The 19,445-nt window shown below is 27.9% G+C and overlaps 2 protein-coding genes across 10 annotated transcripts; both read right to left on the bottom strand.

The window, feature by feature from the left end:
• Nucleotides 1–1,509: 1,509 nt before the first annotated feature.
• Nucleotides 1,510–6,248, bottom strand: LOC113854573 (beta-glucosidase 12-like). The gene is made up of 13 exons (XM_027485640.1): nucleotides 6,084–6,248; nucleotides 5,040–5,109; nucleotides 4,418–4,476; nucleotides 4,100–4,175; nucleotides 3,922–3,999; nucleotides 3,723–3,810; nucleotides 2,916–3,171; nucleotides 2,674–2,789; nucleotides 2,349–2,566; nucleotides 2,234–2,265; nucleotides 2,034–2,136; nucleotides 1,758–1,866; nucleotides 1,510–1,678 (listed from the first exon to the last, which is right to left on the bottom strand). The coding sequence occupies exons 1-13, from the start codon at nucleotides 6,246–6,248 to the stop codon at nucleotides 1,510–1,512; spliced, it is 1,539 nt and encodes a 512-aa protein (XP_027341441.1).
• Nucleotides 6,249–10,523: 4,275 nt separating this feature from the next.
• LOC113854574 lies at nucleotides 10,524–15,413 on the bottom strand. Of its 9 annotated transcripts, none has more exons than XM_027485646.1 (4): nucleotides 15,262–15,408; nucleotides 15,006–15,086; nucleotides 13,670–14,122; nucleotides 12,592–13,120 (listed from the first exon to the last, which is right to left on the bottom strand). In XM_027485646.1, the coding sequence occupies exons 3-4, from the start codon at nucleotides 14,083–14,085 to the stop codon at nucleotides 13,066–13,068; spliced, it is 471 nt and encodes a 156-aa protein (XP_027341447.1). In that variant the 5' UTR covers nucleotides 14,086–14,122; nucleotides 15,006–15,086; nucleotides 15,262–15,408; the 3' UTR covers nucleotides 12,592–13,065. The 9 variants fall into 9 exon arrangements, with proteins under 9 accessions (XP_027341451.1, XP_027341447.1, XP_027341442.1 ...); XM_027485641.1 differs by having other exon boundaries at nucleotides 12,851–13,120; nucleotides 15,006–15,151; nucleotides 15,262–15,413; XM_027485642.1 differs by having other exon boundaries at nucleotides 12,851–13,120; nucleotides 15,006–15,060; nucleotides 15,221–15,407.
• Nucleotides 15,414–19,445: the final 4,032 nt, after the last annotated feature.

Raw genomic sequence — 19,445 nt, forward strand, 5'->3', positions numbered from 1 at the left:
AATTCATTTTTTTCATTAAACTTTCTAAATTTAATAAATTCATTTGCATGATTTGATCATTGGTTGAATTTAAACGAAAGTTATTGTTGTTTGAGTGTTCATTCATTTAAAAGATATCCCAATATATACAATATATTTTATTCTTTTATTATAAACTTAATTTCTTATTTAAATAAGAATATTTCAGGAACTGTGGATATTTTGATTAAATATTTATAAAAAATAAAATGAATTATATATTTTTAATAACTTTAAATAACTTATGTAGATCAATATTTTTAAAAATAGATAAAAAAAATGGATGTCCATAATTTAATTTTAATTTATAAAAAAATTGATATAATTTTTATTTTCTTATTGTATAAATATTTATTTGAAAATATATTCAAATTAAACTTTTTCTCTTACTCCTTAAACTACATTTGTTCTTTCATATTAAGTATTTAATTTTTTTAAACACTAATTTAAAATTTTTTTATTGAATCTTGGTACACTATCAAATAAATTTTTTTGAAATCAGAGTAATGATTGAACTGATAATAAATAGATTCACTATTCATTTTTCAATGATGGTTGAACCACAATTAAACTAATGACAATTAAATATATTTGTAAAAATGTTATGCATTATATTGAATAACAAACCAATATAAAATTATAACAAGAATTAAATTAATCAAAATTTACAAGAAACGTATTACATAATTTTGAAGACATAAAATTAAATATTCCCTTGATGATAAATTAATAGGGGAGAAGATGAAACATCACCGAGCCTAATGTTACAATACACATTAATTTGGGCCATATTAACATCAAATAATTTAGAATATACGACAAATGTCTAGCGAATTCCATAGATAAGAGCTTTGACATCTTTCCTTTTCAAATAAACTTTTGTTTTCTTTTGAACAAAAATGAATTTAATTGATTAAATGACAGATAAAAGAAAATTAACTAAATCATAACTGCAAAAGCTATATTGATAGTCTCTAATTCTACAATAAAGTGCTTTCAATAACTCTTTACAATATAGTTGTGTATACAAGATCTGCTTAACTAGTTTCTCATTGACAACTTCTTGTTTCTATCTTATTATACGTAGTAGAATTACAAGTCCTACTGTAATACCTTCAAAAAGACAGGGTAAACTTTTTATAAAATAAATTGCATACAAAAACTTGCCCACATCCAAATTGCGGCAAAGAAAGATTTGACTGCTCTAAAACAAAACGAGCGTGCTTCAAAGGATAAACTTTGAAGCTAAATTATTAAAGATTAAGATTTTAACAACTTTGTAATTTATTATACCTATGCGTGTATTTTATTACAATCTTAAATGTTAAATTTGTAATCAACAATAATTATAATTCACACTTTATTTTCTAAAAGACACCATTCACTTTATAAGAGACAAATATCATAAAGACAGAAAAATTAAAGGAATATAATATCCTTTTCAAAGTTGTCTGACTACAATATTTATTGAAACGATATGGTATATAAAGTCTAATATTTTCTTAAAAAATTCTTGAACCATTTTGCCGAGAGCTTTGGATATCGCTCCAGAGTTGTGTAATTCACAAAGTTTATTCCAAACCGTACTGTATAACCATTAGACCATTCAAAATTGTCCAGCAATGACCATGCAAAATATCCTTTTACGTTTACGCCGTCCCTAATAAAGTCAACAAAATAAAATTAAATGAGATTTAAAAAAACAAATATTTCAAGTATGTAAAAAATTATTTACTTGCCTAATTGCTGATCGAAGATAAAAGAGATGACGATAATAATAGTCAACTCTAAAGGTATCTAGAAGGGCTTCCTCAAGTGACAACGTTGGATCATTGAACTCATCAACACCTACAAATTTATTAAGAGCAATTCACAGTAACACGTCAGAAGAAAATTTGCATGCAAATATGGAACTTTGTATATAAAATTCTTCTATATTCTTAGGAGTCTTTTAATTATATTTACTTTACAACAGATAATTCAAGGATAATAAAAATGATGTTTGGTATAATTACCATTTTCTGTGATGAAAATCAAAGGATTGTTGTACTTATTTTGGGTGTAGAGCAACAGTTCTCTAATTCCTCTGGGATATACATATAACCAAGTAGAAGCAGCCTACGAATATAATCACAAATTGAAGTTATATGTATAACCAAACAAATTTATAATGATATATGTGGCTATATATAGTTTGATGGGACCAAATACGTACCATTGGACCTATAGGAATCCCGTTGCGTTCAGCTACCCGCACAAAAACAAAAGACATGTTGTTATCAAATTCAACATGTGTAATTCAGAGAACTAATAGATAAAGGTGTCCTTACTTGTAAGATTTGCAAGAGAATCTGTAAGGTAATTGGGTCTAGCGTTGCTTAGTTGAGGTGCATTGGCAGCATAGTTAGTGGTGTAATAGTTTAGTCCAATAAAATCAAATGAGCCCTTGATAAGCTTGGCTTGGTTTTTAGAAAACCGCGGCAATCGTTTACCAACTAAGGAACGCATGCTTTGTGGATAGTATCCTCTTGTCAATGGTTCCATAAACCTGTAATCATTGTCACAAATGAAAATTATCTGTTTATCATAATTCGTGACTCTAGCTAGCCTACGTTTATTTGGAGAATATATTCTAATTTAGAGCTAAAATCTTACCATCCAAACATGAAATCAATTGCTCGTTCGGCAGCTTCTTTATCTAATTTGTTATCTGAAAATGGCACAAACCAATGAGACACCAGGGTTATGCCTATCACTCCTTTTTGAGATACCTGCGTGAATTTCTCGGATTTTGGGTAATAGTGATAACCAAAGTAAATTAAGACCCTTACAAACGATATTGAAGTCTATCAAACTTAAAAGCTTTTAAAGTTCTCATCAATGTTATAAAAGTATACCTTATACTTCTCTCTATACACTTTAACAGCTCCTGCATGAGCAAGAAGTTGGTGATGTGTAACCAAATAAGGCTCTTTCCCCGAATCACCACCGGTGCAATTTGGATTCAGCCATTTTGAACATCGACCTGGTGCAAGCGACCCAGTTGCATAGCCAGAATTACTGAAAGACCATGGCTCATTTAAAGTAATCCAATGTTTCACCCTATCTCCAAATTCTTTGAAACAAAGCTCCGCATAGTCTTGAAAATCATTTCTGAAAAGTAATCATGGATTATGATTTTGCATGATACACAAGAGTCAAATTTTTATATTGATAAATAGTATAAAGATAGTGAAAAGGAGAGAAAACGTTTATCTTTAATACATCTAGTTAACTAGTTTCTCCTATATGCCTTTGTCTGAGGTTGAACTTTCGGGATTGTTGGTTTGTAACTCAGTATCAAATAAGTATGATTTATTGGTACATTATCCATGCTTGTTGGACTCATGTTCATTTTTATTGATTCATTATAAAACAATATTTGTTTCGGTCCTTGAAGTGTTAGTTGAGAAATTGCAGTATTATTTTACTGTTATTAAAGGACCACATTGATGATATTTATAAAAAAAATGATGTCACTTTCCATAAGAAATAAATTAATTTAATTAGCAAAAAAAAAGAAGAAGTAAATTAAGGTTAATATAGTCTTAAATGGAGTAGTTTTTTCTGTTGAAAAAGGATTATCTCGTATACATTTGCAGTCATATATGTAATTGTAATAGTTATACCATCTGAATAAAAAAAATAAAAATTATCTCACTCACACTATGTGAGGGCTCAAGAAGCCACCATACTGGTCTTCCAAAGCTTGGGGAAGGTCCCAATGGAAAAGAGTCACAAATGGTTGTAGACCTGCGACATTAATATTTAATAAATTACATATGACATGTTATCACGTGTCCGACGAAATATTAAAATCCACGTCAATGAAAAAATTCAAGAAAACAAAGTAAGAATTTTGACCGTTAGCCAACAGCTCGTTGATGAGATTGTTGTAGTATTTGACACCTTCTTTGTTTATACCTCCGCTAAGCTTTCCTTCTGTAAATAGTTTATAAAAAAATTGAAATGATTAACACGAAACATGCATATATACCTAAGTTCATTAGAAAACTTAATTGAGCAAAGATATTTAACTCACTTGGAAGGATTCTTGACCAAGCGATAGAGAATCTGTACGCGTCCAGGTTCATATATTTCATAATCCCAACATCTTCCTGTGATATACAAGTACAACGAATGGCAGAAAAAGATTATTAAAAACTAAAGAAACAATTGAAATTTCCAAGGTATATATTAAGTTTTCTTTTGATTATTTTTTTACTGTAGTTTACCGTTTACGGCAGTTGCTGGTCAATTTTGTTGGGATTAACATGGATATTATATATGTCAATTAATAATTCTTTTAAAGGAGGAAGATATTTTGTTGGGATTCCCTGTCATCATGTTTGAATCGTACCTTGTAGTGGTGATATTCGTCATTTGCTACATCTCCATTGCTTCTATCCTGTATCTTATCTGCAGGTTAAACATTTTTTGTTTCATTAATTATCAATTACGGTAGTTTTTTTATGTTTAAAACTACAGTACAATTTATAATTTTACTATAATTTTTTAATAATCGTAATTTTATTTAAAAATATGAAAAAAAAAAATACAAATACACACATCTCATATCTATAAGAATAACGAACCATCGAATTTTGACTGTTTGCAATATATTTATTTCATGCATTAATAAGTTATACACGCAACACAGCAAAATGATAACTCTAAACTTTGCGGTTAGTGTCAACTTTTTTATAATTATTAATATTAAAAATTTAAACCAAACCTACCTTACAAAAAATTATATTATATTGCCAGAGGGGATTAGATAGGCTATGATGAATTATAAGCTAATTAAGGGAATATACCAAATCAATAAAAAGCAAAATGACAAAATTAAAATAAAAATAGAACAGCTTACTCCTGCTTCTTTTTTTGTTAATAATTGTGAGAGAAAGAAAAACAGGTAAAGTGCTTTCCTTTCTTGTTTCTTATACTTGATAGAATATGTTAGAGAAGAAACAAAGAGTTACCTGGATATTTATGGGTGAAAGTATCCCATATACTTGGTCCTCTGCCACCCTCTCTATATGCACCTTCGTACTGTGCATATCAATTACCAGAAACACAACAAAATCATTAATGAACTTGGTTCGACTTCACGTCGGGTTGGGTTAAAATCTTAAAGATTCGTCATGAGAAGGTTAAGTGGAATATTTCAGCAATTGGAAAGGTGCCACCATCTTTGATTCTTTATTTTAAAAAAATTATAAATGTTATATTTTTATGAGTATATATGAAGGTATCGATAGCTGAAGCTCAAACCAAACTAACAAAGCATTCATGACAGCAACCGCATAAGACGAGTAATGATACAGACAACATTAAAAAATCATTGTACATTAGACCAGTGAGTTATGTACGTTGGATTAAAAAATTGCTTTTGAGTTTTGGAAAACAAAACGAACAGGCTGGTTTGAACATTAATCACTGCTAGCAGATTCGCACAAAGGTCTTTCAAACTGAGATGTGGTTGATCTTACTAGGACTTTTAGATCCTCAAAGTAAAAGGATTTAGTTCCTAAAATAAACTACAAGGGGTAAATTCTTATAAATCTACACATCTGTAACCATATATTTATTTATTGTTTATCAAAATTTAAATCAGTGACCTTTTAACTTCTATCCAATTTAAAGTTTAAAAAAATTAGTTTTCAATCATTGAAAGAAATGTTCAAATTAATATAATTGTAAACATAAATAGAATGTGTGTGTGTATATACATTAAAAATTTTATAAACATAAATTAGTATAAAAATTATAAATAATAATATTAAAATAACATAAATTCTACTTAATAGATAATTAATTATGAGTGTAAAACATTCAAGCTCTTAATCAACGTTAAAAAAAGGTATTTTATTGCGTATTTAGGTTCATATTAGAATGCACATAGATTCAAGACAACTAATTATAACTTTTAGTATGAATCATTTACAAACATGCTTAAACGATTTTATGATTTGATGTTAATGCAGTGTGTGAGAAGAGTAACACACACACACCCACACACCCACCTGGTACGCCGCAGATGCTGTCCCAAAAACAAAGCCTGCCGGAAAGCTGCTCCGATTGAGTGAAGCAACGTCGAGAATAGGCGCAAGTGCTTCTGCAAAAGTGATCGATGGTAACGTGAAAACAACAGTGAAGAGGCCGAATAGTAAAAACGCTTTGTGTGCCATGTCATGTGAATGAATGAAGATTGAGGACTCTGCTTAATGCATAACCTTTGTGCTAAGACGTGCCTTTTATAAGCATCAGAAACTCAATATCTATAGCTTCAACGTTATACGTGTGATATTATGGACCCGCCGTGCCGTGTTTGCTGTTAAGTTTTGATAATCAAATTTTAAATTCAAATATTAAGATATGATTAATAGTTTTTTAGATTGGATTAGATCATTTAGTTTTTTATCTTATCTTTAATTTACGTGAATAATAATAAATAAATTGTTTTACTTACTCTTTTAAATATAATATATTTATTTACATAATAATATGATATTCATGTTATAAATAGGTATCGGATATATAATATAATTTTTTTATATTGATAGATAAAAATACGAGACATAAAATGACTTTAAATTAATTTATTAAAGTAACAATATATAGTCTTTAAAATAACAAAAAGATATAATTTAAAATATAAAAAATGAAAATATTATTATTTAAAAACAAATAATTACAGAAGTGAATAGTTAACTTCATAATTAAAGTTGTATATACGTGTGTTCAACTTGGATTAGATTTGACTGATTTTAAAATTTAATTTAAATTCAATAAAATGATTTTTTATTCTTTAAATTTTCAATTAAATTAAACCAGTTTATACGTACTTGTATCCAAATCGATACTTTTCAAATATGGTGTCCGTTCCGTTTGTCCTTTTCTACGTCCCGAGTGCAAGAAAAACGGGGCAGATTTAATTTTTAATATTAATTTCTTTGCTCTTTCAAGGTCTCCTGTTTTTGGCCAGTGAAGGTATGTTTAAACTAATATTTGTTGCCACATGCCAAACGAATGCTTCCATTTTTTATTTATTTTTAAAAGGAAGCTTTTTTATTTAAAATTTTATCATTTTGTTTTCTTGCAATTATTAGTCGAAATTGATTGTTTGCTGTTAATATATATTTTTAAGTAATTTGGATTATAGTGTTTGTAACATTCGTTATGGTGTTACAATTTAGCATCGAACTCTTCTAATGCGAAAGTACACTTTAAATAATACAAAATATTAAGTGATTTTATTAAATGAAATTAAATTAAATAATATAACTGAATGTATAGTCACAATATTGATGATTTAATGTTATAGGAAATTTAAAAAAGGATGTGAAGAAGATATATAAAGTTTATGAAATTACAAAAAAAAGAATATTTATAATCAGATAATAAAAAATTAACTCAAAAAAATATAATAAAAAATAAATTTAAATATAAAAATTAAATTTAAAATATTTCATAAAAATGTATTTTATAAAATATTTAAGTTAATGGAAAACTTATTTTACTAGTTGAAAAGTTTGTTTTTTTTTAAAACGCAAACTAGAGTAGGTAGTTATTGATACTATTCATGCTAGCATTTTTCATTTTCAGCTAAAATTATTTATAAAAGATAATGAAATTATAAAATTATTATCTTAAATTGAGAATATTAAATAGTTTTAAATAAAATAAAATATAAAAATATTTTTGTTAAAATATATAATAATTAAATCATAAATTCTGGTCTACTTACATATGATGTTCTTATTTATCACTTTATATTTATCAGTTAACTTAATAGATAATTTTGTCAAACACTTTCAATTAAACTTTTAACATTTTTCAATTTTTAGCTAATTTATGTCCGATAGTTTTGTCAAACATACTTAATGAATTATTTTTTAAAATGTCACGAGTTAACGTATAAAAAGAATAAAGAACGTCACTAGGCTTATTTAAATTCAACCCACGAGGAAAAGACATTGACTATACTGCCTTTTATTAATTAATTTATTTTTATTTTTATTTTTATTTTGAAAGTATAAAATATATAAATTTATTATGCAGATACAAATAAGAACAAAATAAAAATTTTATAATATTTAAAGGAACCAAATAAAAAATATTGCAATACTTAGAGGAACTGGATGAAAAATTAAAATAATGAAAAGACTGTTTAATAATGACTTATTTAAAAAATATTTAATTAATTATAATGCCGGCGTTGTGTTCATTCTTAGTTGTGCATGCTTAAATTTTCAAAAGCATCCATATTAAACAACATTAAATTTAAAATTTCAATTCAAATAAATTTTAAAAAATGATAAATGCAAAAATAGTCACTTAACATAATAAAAATATAATAATAATTTGTAAAGTTGTTAATGTTCTCATTTAAAAATGAGGACTCACGTTTAATACATAGAAATAGACTAAGAAATGAATTATAAAAAATTAATTTATGATTATATTAAAAATAAAATTTTAATAAAAATTAATATCATGTAAGAAGAAAATAACTCCTCGTAAATTAGCTAAAATGCTACAAGTTTGTTAAAAGCTGAAGATCACAAAAAGTATTTGTGATCTAATTAAGACAACAAATAAAAAGTTTTATTAAAATATTAAGAACAAAACTAAAATTAATAATAAACTATATGTATTTAAACGTTATTTTGAATATTATTAAAAATGATAAATTTAAAAAAATCTAATTATCAGATATTTTTATTTTAGTTAAATTATGTTATCAAACAGTTATAAATTAGCTGAAATTAATTATCAAACACTCACATTATAATGGTGGTTATAATATGGAAATGCAATAATCAGAGATAAACCCTATTATTAATGGGTAAGGTGGACTGTCTCTGTCACACCCAAAAAAAAGGGTTGGATTTTCTTTATTTGCTTTAAAATATGGATATTACATGAGACTGGGACCAAATTAGATACCGTGTTTGGGAAAAAAAATAGAAAAAGTTTTGTAAAAGTCATTTTAGGAAGTACTTTTTTGAGTTTTCCCATGTCAATTACTAAGGGTGAAAGCTTTTCATGCAGATCACAAAAAATTTGTGAATCACGTTTGCACGAACGAGATGAGAGTTGTTAGATTTATTATATGACCCATATTTTAATTAACACAAAATCTTTTACTTTAATGACTAATTCCTTTTAATTTTTTATAGGAAGTTTCCAAATTTTTTGTTTGGTCGACCATTTGACTGAAAATCAGATTGCACGTTTTCTAGTAGAGGTGCTTTTTTTAAAGAAAACAACAATAAACAATAGGTAACTTTAATTTTTTAAAAATTTATTAAAATTGCATGAATTTTGACCTTTTTATTTTTAAATAATATTTTGTGTGTTTTAATAATTTTTAATCAAAAGTGTGTTAATTAATCTTGATATACTACAGTGGACATACATATGTGTAAGGTTGCATAAATGCACTCATTTTACTTTAGAAAAAAGATATAAATAAAAATGGTAAGTTTTTATGTTTTATATTATTTATTTCTATACTTTTAAAAATATAAACTCAATTATATTTAATTTTATTGAAAAATAATTTTATTTTTATAATTTTAAATTCAAATTTACTTATATATTTAGGTTTAATATGTCAAAAGTTGATAGATGAAATTACTGTTTTTATTAGGATCTGATTATTGAAGTCCATGTGAAAAGGATTGGAATGAGAAATATATTAAAAAAAAGAGACTATCTTCACTTGTCTGTTGTCCACTGTTTGCGTGGTAAACAGTGATTGAAATTTATCAGAATTCGTGTAGGGTTCATTGAATTACATTTTTGTTCTCTTGTGACATGATTGGAGCGACTAGTGAATTACCTTTCCATCGTACAAATAGAGTGTATTCTAAAATTTTATATAATTTTAATATTCATATATTGTCACCACATAATAATAATAATTAATGGTTATCTTTTATTAAATTTTCCATACCTATCTAAGATCATGAAAAATAAGAGTAAAGATATTCTAGACCAAGAGATGGAGAATCCGAATGCATCCAAATTCATATTCTTCATAATCCTAAAAGAAATACGAAATTTTTAAAAGAAATTACTATAAGAAGTCTATTGAATTTTCATTTTCACTAACTAAATTCCTAAAACAAGTATTTACTTGATAGCTAAGGCCCATTAACACATTGTTCATGTTAATTGGAACAAAGTTTATTTTCAGATATTTTTGTTAATAACTAGCAACTACTAATTATCACCATTTTTCTTGTTTGGGTTTAATTTAATGTCATTGTTTGAATCATACCTTGTACCGGTGATATTTATCAATAGGGATATCTGCATTGCTTCTGTCCTTTATTTTGTCTGCGTGTGGATTCACCATTTAATGAATGTAAGTTAAGCATTTAAGAGGGGGAAGAAAGGTGTACATTACACCTAATGAATGTAAGTTTCCATTTTTTTTAATTTATTTTTTATATCATTAAATTCTCTTTTATTTATTTATTTATTTCAATTACTTTTGTATCACTTTACTTCTCACAGTTGATAGAAAAAATATAAAGCAACAAAAGAGTAAAATGTAATTTACCCAAAAAAAAAAAACAAAGTTTGATGGGTGAGTAATGAAGTTAAAAGAATAACTTATAGAATTAATATAATAATTTGATTAATATTCGTTCTTAATTAAGATTACTATTAAGCATTTATTTTTTTATTTTAAAGTATTTATTATACGTTACAATTAAGAAAGATAATTAGAGTAATTGTTTTGATCTACAAAACATGAAAATTCAGCATATTAATTTTTGTCTTCAGGACCACCGAATAAAATTGCAGTAACAGAGAGAGAGACGTGGATATTTATGGGTGAAGGTATCTCCGATTAAGTGTGGTAGAAACGTGGAGAAGGCGTTGAATGGTGGTTGATCCATTGCATGCAGAACATTTGTGACAGTGGAGTCGTCGTTCTTATGTTGAAATGTGGGTAGATAAACACAAGAGATGATCATAGTGACTTGGAGATTGACGCAACCCAATGTTCAAACTTCAAAACCCTCTCCTCATCCCATTCCCTCAATTCAAGAAATGGACAGTTTGGCATTTTTGCTAATAATATTCAATTCTTTTAATGTATGTAATTTTTAATCAAAATATAATTTTGTAAAATTTTTTATTGTCTTTTTCAAAACACATTAAAAATTTGATAATATTTTAAGATTTAATTGAAACTCTTAATATTTTGTATTCATGCATGATAAAATTCACTCAATTTTATCAGGAGTCAAATATATATATTTTTTATTAATATCATTATTTGACTAACATGGGCGTGTCACGTAAATTTTGAGCTAAATAGAGTTCTTGTCGTTACGTAAAATAATTTTTTATTTTTGAAAAAAGAAAGCCTTATGTTAATTTTTGGTCGTTAGAAAGCTTTATCTTCCTCTATACTCAACATTAAACTTAACAAGACAAACAACATAAAGGCCCATCAAGAGGCCCACTACACAGTAACACGGCAATGCCGAGGGATAAGGAGATGGAAGAACATGGCCCACTATCCCTGCAATTTAAGATACCTAATCACAATATTTGGACCCAGCCCAATTCATCATGGGCCTAGTGTATAAATCGTACTTTGCAACAAATAAAAATATTTACACGGTCATGTTTCTTAACACCCTATTGCCTATGAATCCAAGTGACAATTCTATAAATAAAATGGCTTAGTTATACTTCAGTCCCATACTTTAATAATGTTGAATTTTAATTTTTAGTTTTAGTTATTCACATTTGCACCTTTAACTATTTTATTTGTTAAAATCAAATTTCTCACCTCAATTTTCATCCAATAATCAATGAGAATGTCAAAGAGGTTTGGCATGACATTATTTTTTATAAATTGACAAAGAAAAACAAATGCTTAACAAAATTTGAATACAAAAACCAAAAAAGATTGTTATTACTTTTTCTTTTAAAATTTTACATAAATAAATGTTATGTCATACTTTCATTACATAGTTAATTATTGAATGAATGTGGGATGAGAAATTCAAGTTTACTAATCGGAAAAATTATTAGGATTATTTAAACAGTTAGTATCAGAAGACAAAAGTTGCACATAAATTAGAATCGGAAATAATGTTTAGTACAAAAAATAATTTGACAAAACGTATGAATGGTTACTCATTTAACCAATAATATTCATACACATGTATTCGTATAAATTCGTACTAAATAGCAATGCTCAACTAAAATATAGACTAAAAGTAGTAATAATTTTTATCATTTGTTTGCTAACTTGTGGTATTGTGGCATTTCCTCAGGTCCAACAAAAGAAAAGATGAACATAAGTTCCAAAAGCACGGGTCCGATCCAATGCAAAAGGGTTAACCCACAGAGATTAAGACAGAATAACTGGTCGATGTCTTCTAATGCAAATGCAAATCCATGAGTTGAGTTCATTTCACACGCAAACTTGGATACAAATTGGGTCCTATTTATTCCTCCCAAGAGAATGAAAGTGTATTTGCTTCATAATCATTGGACAACATTGTGTTATTTCGAATTAAAATACAGCAAAGAATCGTCTTATTTCCAACATTGTGTTATCCATACAATAATTTCACTGGACAACTTTGGGTTAATATGCCTCTTTGTTTACAAAAAGAAAGCAAATAAACTCAATAACAAATATGCATACACACTGCATAAGAGAACATACAAATCTTATAGAACTAGTGCACGCGTAAAACAAGCATTAGCAGAACATTAAATTGCTCTAAGAAATTAAGCTACTTCTGAAGAAGTTTACCACAGTCTAGTTGGCGTATGATAAGACTTTTTAAGCACGTAATTTCATTTTCATTAATGTGGACTTCTTAAAACTTCAAGTAGCCTTAAGTATATAAGTAGAGTGCTAAATCCTTCTGAAAAATGCCATGCAAGGCCCATTACCTCATTCTTAAAAAAAGACTTCAGATTCAGTGTCATGTGAATTTTCCTTTTATCTTTGAAGCTTTAGAGAGTAGAAAGACCTTTTAAACTTTGGGAGGGGAGGGGGGAACAACAGGTACTGCAAAAGATAATTTCGACAACTCAAACTTCAACAGGTACAAGACAAAAGAGGTTAATACACAAAACAAGGTAAAAACTTGAGTAATTCACTGTCACCAAACTTATAATTAGAAGCATATGCATAATTTCATTCATGGGACCTTGAGATACACTGTTGGTGAAAGAAGAGGTAGCATAGAAGGCATGGTCATAACAGAAATTAAAGAATATTAATCTTTTCTTAGAAAACTTGAATTAAGTAAGAAGATAAAATGAAAAAGATGTAAATTCAAAGTGTTATAGCATTATAAAACAACAGTCAGCATTGTAAATTCTCAAATTCATGATTGAAATTGAAAAAAAAAAGAAGAAGGAATTAATGATAGGGAATCACCAAATGGAACCCCTCAAACCAGTCCCACCCAGAAAAAGGAAAATAAAAATAAGGACAAAAACAAAAAAAGTAAATAAAATAAAGAAATGATACTACGCCTCACTTCCTATCTCATGATTTTAACTGGTAAATGAAAAAGGAAGAAAGCTATTGCACAACTTTTACTAATCTTACTTGCACTGCACACCTGCTTCAGCAGCACGACGAGGAGTGCTTTTACGCCTGCTTCCATTATGCCTAAATCCATTGGACTTTGTTGTCAACTCATCAGTGGTGCTTGATCCATTTCCATTTCCATTTTCTTCCTCAACTGAATCTAATTTCTCTTTTACCTGGGAGTTTCGCTTCCTTTTCCTTCCATTCTCTGTTGCAGTTGGACTTTTCATTTCTTTGTTAGAGATTCCATTCTTAACATTGTTGCTGGCGTCTTCTATTTTTTCAACAACTTCTTCTTCATCAAAGTCATCCTTTAGCGGTTTCTGTGGCCTCCCTCTCCTCTTTTGCATGGGAACTTTTTCATCTTCACCACTTGCAGGATCGTCATGATTGGAGACAGTTAACTTTTTACCCTTTCCTCTACCTCTACCCATGGTCTTAAAATCCTCAGAAAATAGTTGATCATGCAAACTGCAAGAAAAGGGCACACAATAAACTAATCAATTGATACAGTATAGGATTCTTAGTCTGCTTATTGTTTGTTTACAACGCTACTAGTTGTAATTTCTCCACGTTTGCAAATCTTCTAACATGAATCCAACCACACAGGTTGGAGTGGCTTCATAAACAGTGTTAAAGAGGTAAAGCCAAGTACCCCACAAACAAATGCAGAATCCAGCATGTATTGACTAAAAAAAAGGCTTGCACAAACTCAACCGTAAAAATCTCTTCTGGAGCATTACAAAATGAAAACCTGATCTGAAATAATATCATAGCTATGATCTGTTGCTGGGCTAAAAAACCCTAAGACGAAATACCGTCTCCCATTAAAAATAGTTTTCCTTCCCAATTGTACTTGCACCCTTTTTTTAACCTAGAGTAAACCAGTAAACTGTATTTCTATTTTTCAGGGTTTGATTTTTCAGTAAGACAACCCGAATACAGAATACTTAAATTTTGGGCACTGCAGAATAGAAAATAAAACTTAATACTAGTTTTACAAAATGCAAAAAGCTAGGTAACGGAGATGCATCTTCCCAAAACCCACACAACCAAAAAAAAAAAAAAGATTAGGGCATATAAGAACACAACAAGAGAAATTGGCGATTCAATGAAATTGCGAATCAACTAACAAAATAAGCTTCAAATCTAAACATAAATAATCACAGGAAGATTCATAATAAACCACAAAAAGCAATAAGCTTTTAATTGGAGAGAACTGGCAATGATCGAAATCCACAGAATCACCTCAAACTTTCGAAACCCATAAATCGAAAAATACTGATTCCAAAACTGGGAGAGAAAAAAAACAAACGCTTATTCTAATCCAAATTCAGCTAAAAAAAAAACTCACCAGAAATGAGGATAACTGGGTTGACATATCCAGCATGAGACTCTAGGAATGGAATCTGCTAAAGCGCTCAAAAGAAGAACTCTAGAATAAGTAACACCCAGAGCGAGTTATTTATTGGGAAGCAAGTAGATTCTAACAGTGAAAAGCTGAAAAACATAAAAATTTCAAAAAGACCGAAAAAAAACAGTATGATCCGAGGAAGAAAAAACCAATACCCAGTTAATGAAACATGGAGTAAATTAAGGGTTGGCCTTACAACAACGAGTTTGAACTTTGAAGAGTGTGGCTTTTAAGAAACAACCGGCCAAATGAAACAGAGGCGGAGTAGGGATACAGATATAGAGAGAGAGAGAGAGAGAGAGAGAGAGAGAGAGTTAATAGATATTTGTCTATTGGCTCTTTGGTCTGTGACTCTGTACACTGAGGGGTATTATTATTTATATTTATATCTGTCTCTGTAAAGCGTGAACAAAATTTAATCAACAGGGTCAGTTATGTAATTTAAGTGAAGAGTGTGTGCTTTTTGTAATGTGTGGGTTAGTGTAACTGTAGGTGAAAATTAAAAGCCGTGTACTATGAGCAGCTACACTTCGATTAACCGTTAGGGGTTGTGTTTCGTGCTATACGTGTTTGGGGCCTTAGATAGATATTGTAATGTATGTAGCTAAGTTAAGTGCATGTCAAACTCCTAAACGCAGATTGCATGGCATCTGTGGTGTCTCCCAACAACGATACCTGAATCCTTGGTAATTGCAAAATGGGACATTCTCTACCTTAAAGGACATAGATTATTGCGTTACATCATCGTTTCAGTGTGATGTGAGTAGCAGAATCTACAATGCTTGTGATAATTGACTGAACCAATTGATCTTACTGGTATTTGTTGATTTCTTGGCAATTAAGTGAATAAATATCGTCAATCTGGTAATACGAGATTTGTCGATTCGAATGTGCTTTTTTAACAAATAAAATGCACACCTTAAAAAGAAAAAATAAATTATTATACAAAAAAATTCAACTATTATTTTTATAAGATATGTTTAATGTTTCTGTATCATGCGTTATTGAAACATGTTAAAAAATAATAATAAATGTTAATTATTATATAACCTACCAGTTAAAACATATCAAAAATTATCAACGCATCTTTACCGCAATTTTGAATATATTTTTGTGTAACTCTAAAAAATATATATTCGTAAAACTCTGAAAAAAATGTTAACAAATACTCTTATGATATTGATTGAGAAATTAAAATTTTATTTAGTTGAAAACACCATTAATACACACGTAATACTTATATTATAAAAAAAAATCTTATATATTTTTAATTATATTTTGGAACATTAGTTAATTATGTACGTTTTCTATTTAAGAATGAAGGGAAGCGTTACTTCAAGAGTCAAATCATCAATGTTTGTTGACACCAAAAATATTGGGCATAGTCTTCAGTCCTTAGGTTAGTTAGCTGAAGAAACATCAAAGTTAACAGGTGTATTATGAACACTAGCATTTTTCTTCTATTAAAATAGACGTTACAAGAAGATTACATACAAAACAACAGAAAACTTTTTAGCTTGGTCATTTAATAAAATAATGTGAAGCCATATTAAATATTCAATTTTTTTATTAAATTAACGTTTGATAGCCTTGAAATAGCATGGCTTTTTTTATAATACTAAAGTGATTAGGCAAATAAATGAATTTAATGACTTATGATAAAGTTTTATGGGATTGATTTGATGAGTGCCACGTTAATTTAAAATAAAAAAAGTGACAATGATGGTTGCCCCATTAGTAAGAAGCAATAAAGGGCAAACTGCTGTGTTAGAGTCAAAGAAACTGGTCTCTCACTTGACAAAATTTCAGATGAATGAACCTTTTTGTATTAAAAAATGAATGCAGTTGCAAATTTTGTAGCTGATTGCACAATTCCACATGATTATACTATACACTCATTCTCCAGCTAATATGCTCCTAAATAAATATTATTCGATTACTCTTTTGGGGTGTTAAAAATAAAATATTAAATTTAATCATGAAATAAGATACAAGAATCGAAGATAAATACAGTGAAAATTAACTTTTGAGTTGTTTTTTTATCAACCATTTTTTCAATATATATTTAAAAACACGTGTTAAAAATAAAATATTAATTATTGATTGATATAATATTTAATATTTATTATTAAGTTTTATTATTTTTTTAAACCAAGTATACTTTTTATAAAATTAATTTTATTTAAAAGACGATAAAATTCTATTTTTAAATTTTTAATATCTGAGACTCAAACTTGATATTACAAAAGCTCTTCTTGTTAGATTTTATTATTTGATTGTAAATAAATACTATAATTTATTAATATGTATCTGTTTTTAATTTTTAATTCTATTATTTAAAATTATAGTATATAAAGTGAGAAATATAATTAATATTATCATTTGAGTCAAAATTGCTTGTTATTTTATAATATATTATTTTGTTTCTTTCATGACATTTGATATATCAATTTCTGCCCTTTACTCACAAGGTTATAATTAAGAAAGTGAAAATTAATGCTAATTTATAATTTCAAAATAATAGATAAATAAAAATATTTTTAAGAGATAAAAAGTATTAACTTTAATTTTAGATTTTTTTTTTGTAAACTTCAACATTGGAATTGAACGTCAGTCACACTAATAATAAACTTTTATTGAAAATAAAATATTTATTATTTTTATTTCTTCTATAGTAAATATTTTATTTTTAATACTTTTTTTTACTTTTACTGTGAATAATTTAATAGTAATTTGACCAAAATTAAAGTCAATAATAAATCAATACATGTTGACCCATTTAACAATCAATCTAATTTTAGAAACATTGATTTATAAGAAGCAACAAAGGCAAACTACTGTCTAGGAGTTAAAGAACCTGCTCTGCCAATTGCTTGTTTTTCAAATAAATGCACCTTTACTACTTTTTTTGGAAGTCAAAGTTGCAAACCACTTGCCAAACATGCTATAAAATTACGGTTTTGCTAATTATAAATATAACACAAAAATTATAACCACTAATATTATAAATGTAACACAAAAATTATAACACAAGAACGAGAGGTGAAAGAAGCTATGGAAGACATATTTGACATCAACATACTCTTAATCAAGAAGATGAATACTATATGGAATACAAATGTGACAGAATATGGATACTGAAATACAATAAATTTTTTAACAAAATTATAAGACATTGCTTGGGGGGGGGGTTAATATAATACATAAAACTAGTAAAATAAAAATAAAAACATAATATTAAAGAAATAATAATAACTCTAGCATGGTTAGTTTTAGACATGATAAATTGACATCATCGATATAATTATTATATTATTTTCATCAATCTCTATTGATATAAAGTTCAAAAAGTAACAAAATAAAAAAATTTAAGTAGAGGTATTTGATATGAAAACTTGTTGGACACAATATGACACATATATGACTACTTTTTTAAAAGTATATCGGTACTTACTAGCTAGCTTTTGATTTTGGTTCAAAGCAATCTAGGCTTTGATGTCAACTGTGTGAAAAGTTTGGTCATGTAATGATCAATTATGAACACTGTTTTAATCAAAATTTCACTTGTCTAGTTTAATTTAATATCACCGAGTTTAATCCTCAGATTTAACAGTTAATTCAAAACTATATAACCAAACATGCCCTGTATGGTTAAAAATGCAATTGTTTATGAACTCTAGACAATATCAGAAAACATAATGGCAACGAGCTAGTGAAGAAAATAAGGTGGTCTAGTAAAGCAGGTACACTAACACCTTTCTGCTGCAGTCTTATAATTGAGAAAGTCAAAAAGATGTTAATATGGCAAAGAAGGTGTCATTAACACGCTTGTTTAGCCTTTGGATGTCATGAGAGGAATTCTAGTCCTTGCCACAATCTTATGTTAATACTCAATTTATGTGTCGAAGATAAAATTTCATTCAAGATTTTGATTACTCATCTTAACAATAATAAACCCGTTAATTCCATTCTTAGACATGTTTACCCACCCAAACATATATCATTTTTCATATGCTCAAATGAAACAAAAGCTTGTCTAATGTTTCCAGCACCCACAGATAAAAACCATTTTTATCAAAGGATCAAGCAATATTTGTTAACTATTAATGCTATTTGATACGACAAAGACACCTGAAAGCATTCCATTATATAAAGCAACATCAACTTGAGCCATTCAAGTTTCAACACTGGCACACATTTATCACAAATGGACCATATATCATATATGCTTTCAAATAATGGAAAACTTCAACTTATTACTATGGCATTTGTTTTGATTCTTGCATCAAACGAATTTATCCCAGTTGCATCTTCAAGTTCAAGATTTAAATCAATTAATTCGATCAGTTTTAATTCTCTTGGAATACCAACTTTGATGAT

The sequence above is a fragment of the Abrus precatorius genome, unplaced genomic scaffold, assembly GCF_003935025.1.
Source record: "Abrus precatorius isolate BTA unplaced genomic scaffold, Abrus_2018 Scaffold11, whole genome shotgun sequence".
Taxonomy (NCBI): domain Eukaryota; kingdom Viridiplantae; phylum Streptophyta; class Magnoliopsida; order Fabales; family Fabaceae; genus Abrus; species Abrus precatorius.

Excerpts from the sequence above, each read along its gene's own strand:
- LOC113854573 (XM_027485640.1), bottom strand. The coding sequence starts at position 6,248 with ATGGCACACAAAGCGTTTTTACTATTCGGCCTCTTCACTGTTGTTTTC. Across the intron at positions 2,790-2,915 it reads TGTATAGAGAGAAGTATAAG|GTATCTCAAAAAGGAGTGAT; the intron begins GTATACTTTTAT and ends AAATTCACGCAG. Across the intron at positions 2,266-2,348 it reads TTCTCTTGCAAATCTTACAA|CTGAACGCAACGGGATTCCT; the intron begins GTAAGGACACCT and ends TTGTGCGGGTAG.
- LOC113854574 (XM_027485646.1), bottom strand. The coding sequence starts at position 14,085 with ATGGGTAGAGGTAGAGGAAAGGGTAAAAAGTTAACTGTCTCCAATCAT. Across the intron at positions 13,121-13,669 it reads GAAGCAGGTGTGCAGTGCAA|TACCTGTTGTTCCCCCCTCC; the intron begins GTAAGATTAGTA and ends TATCTTTTGCAG.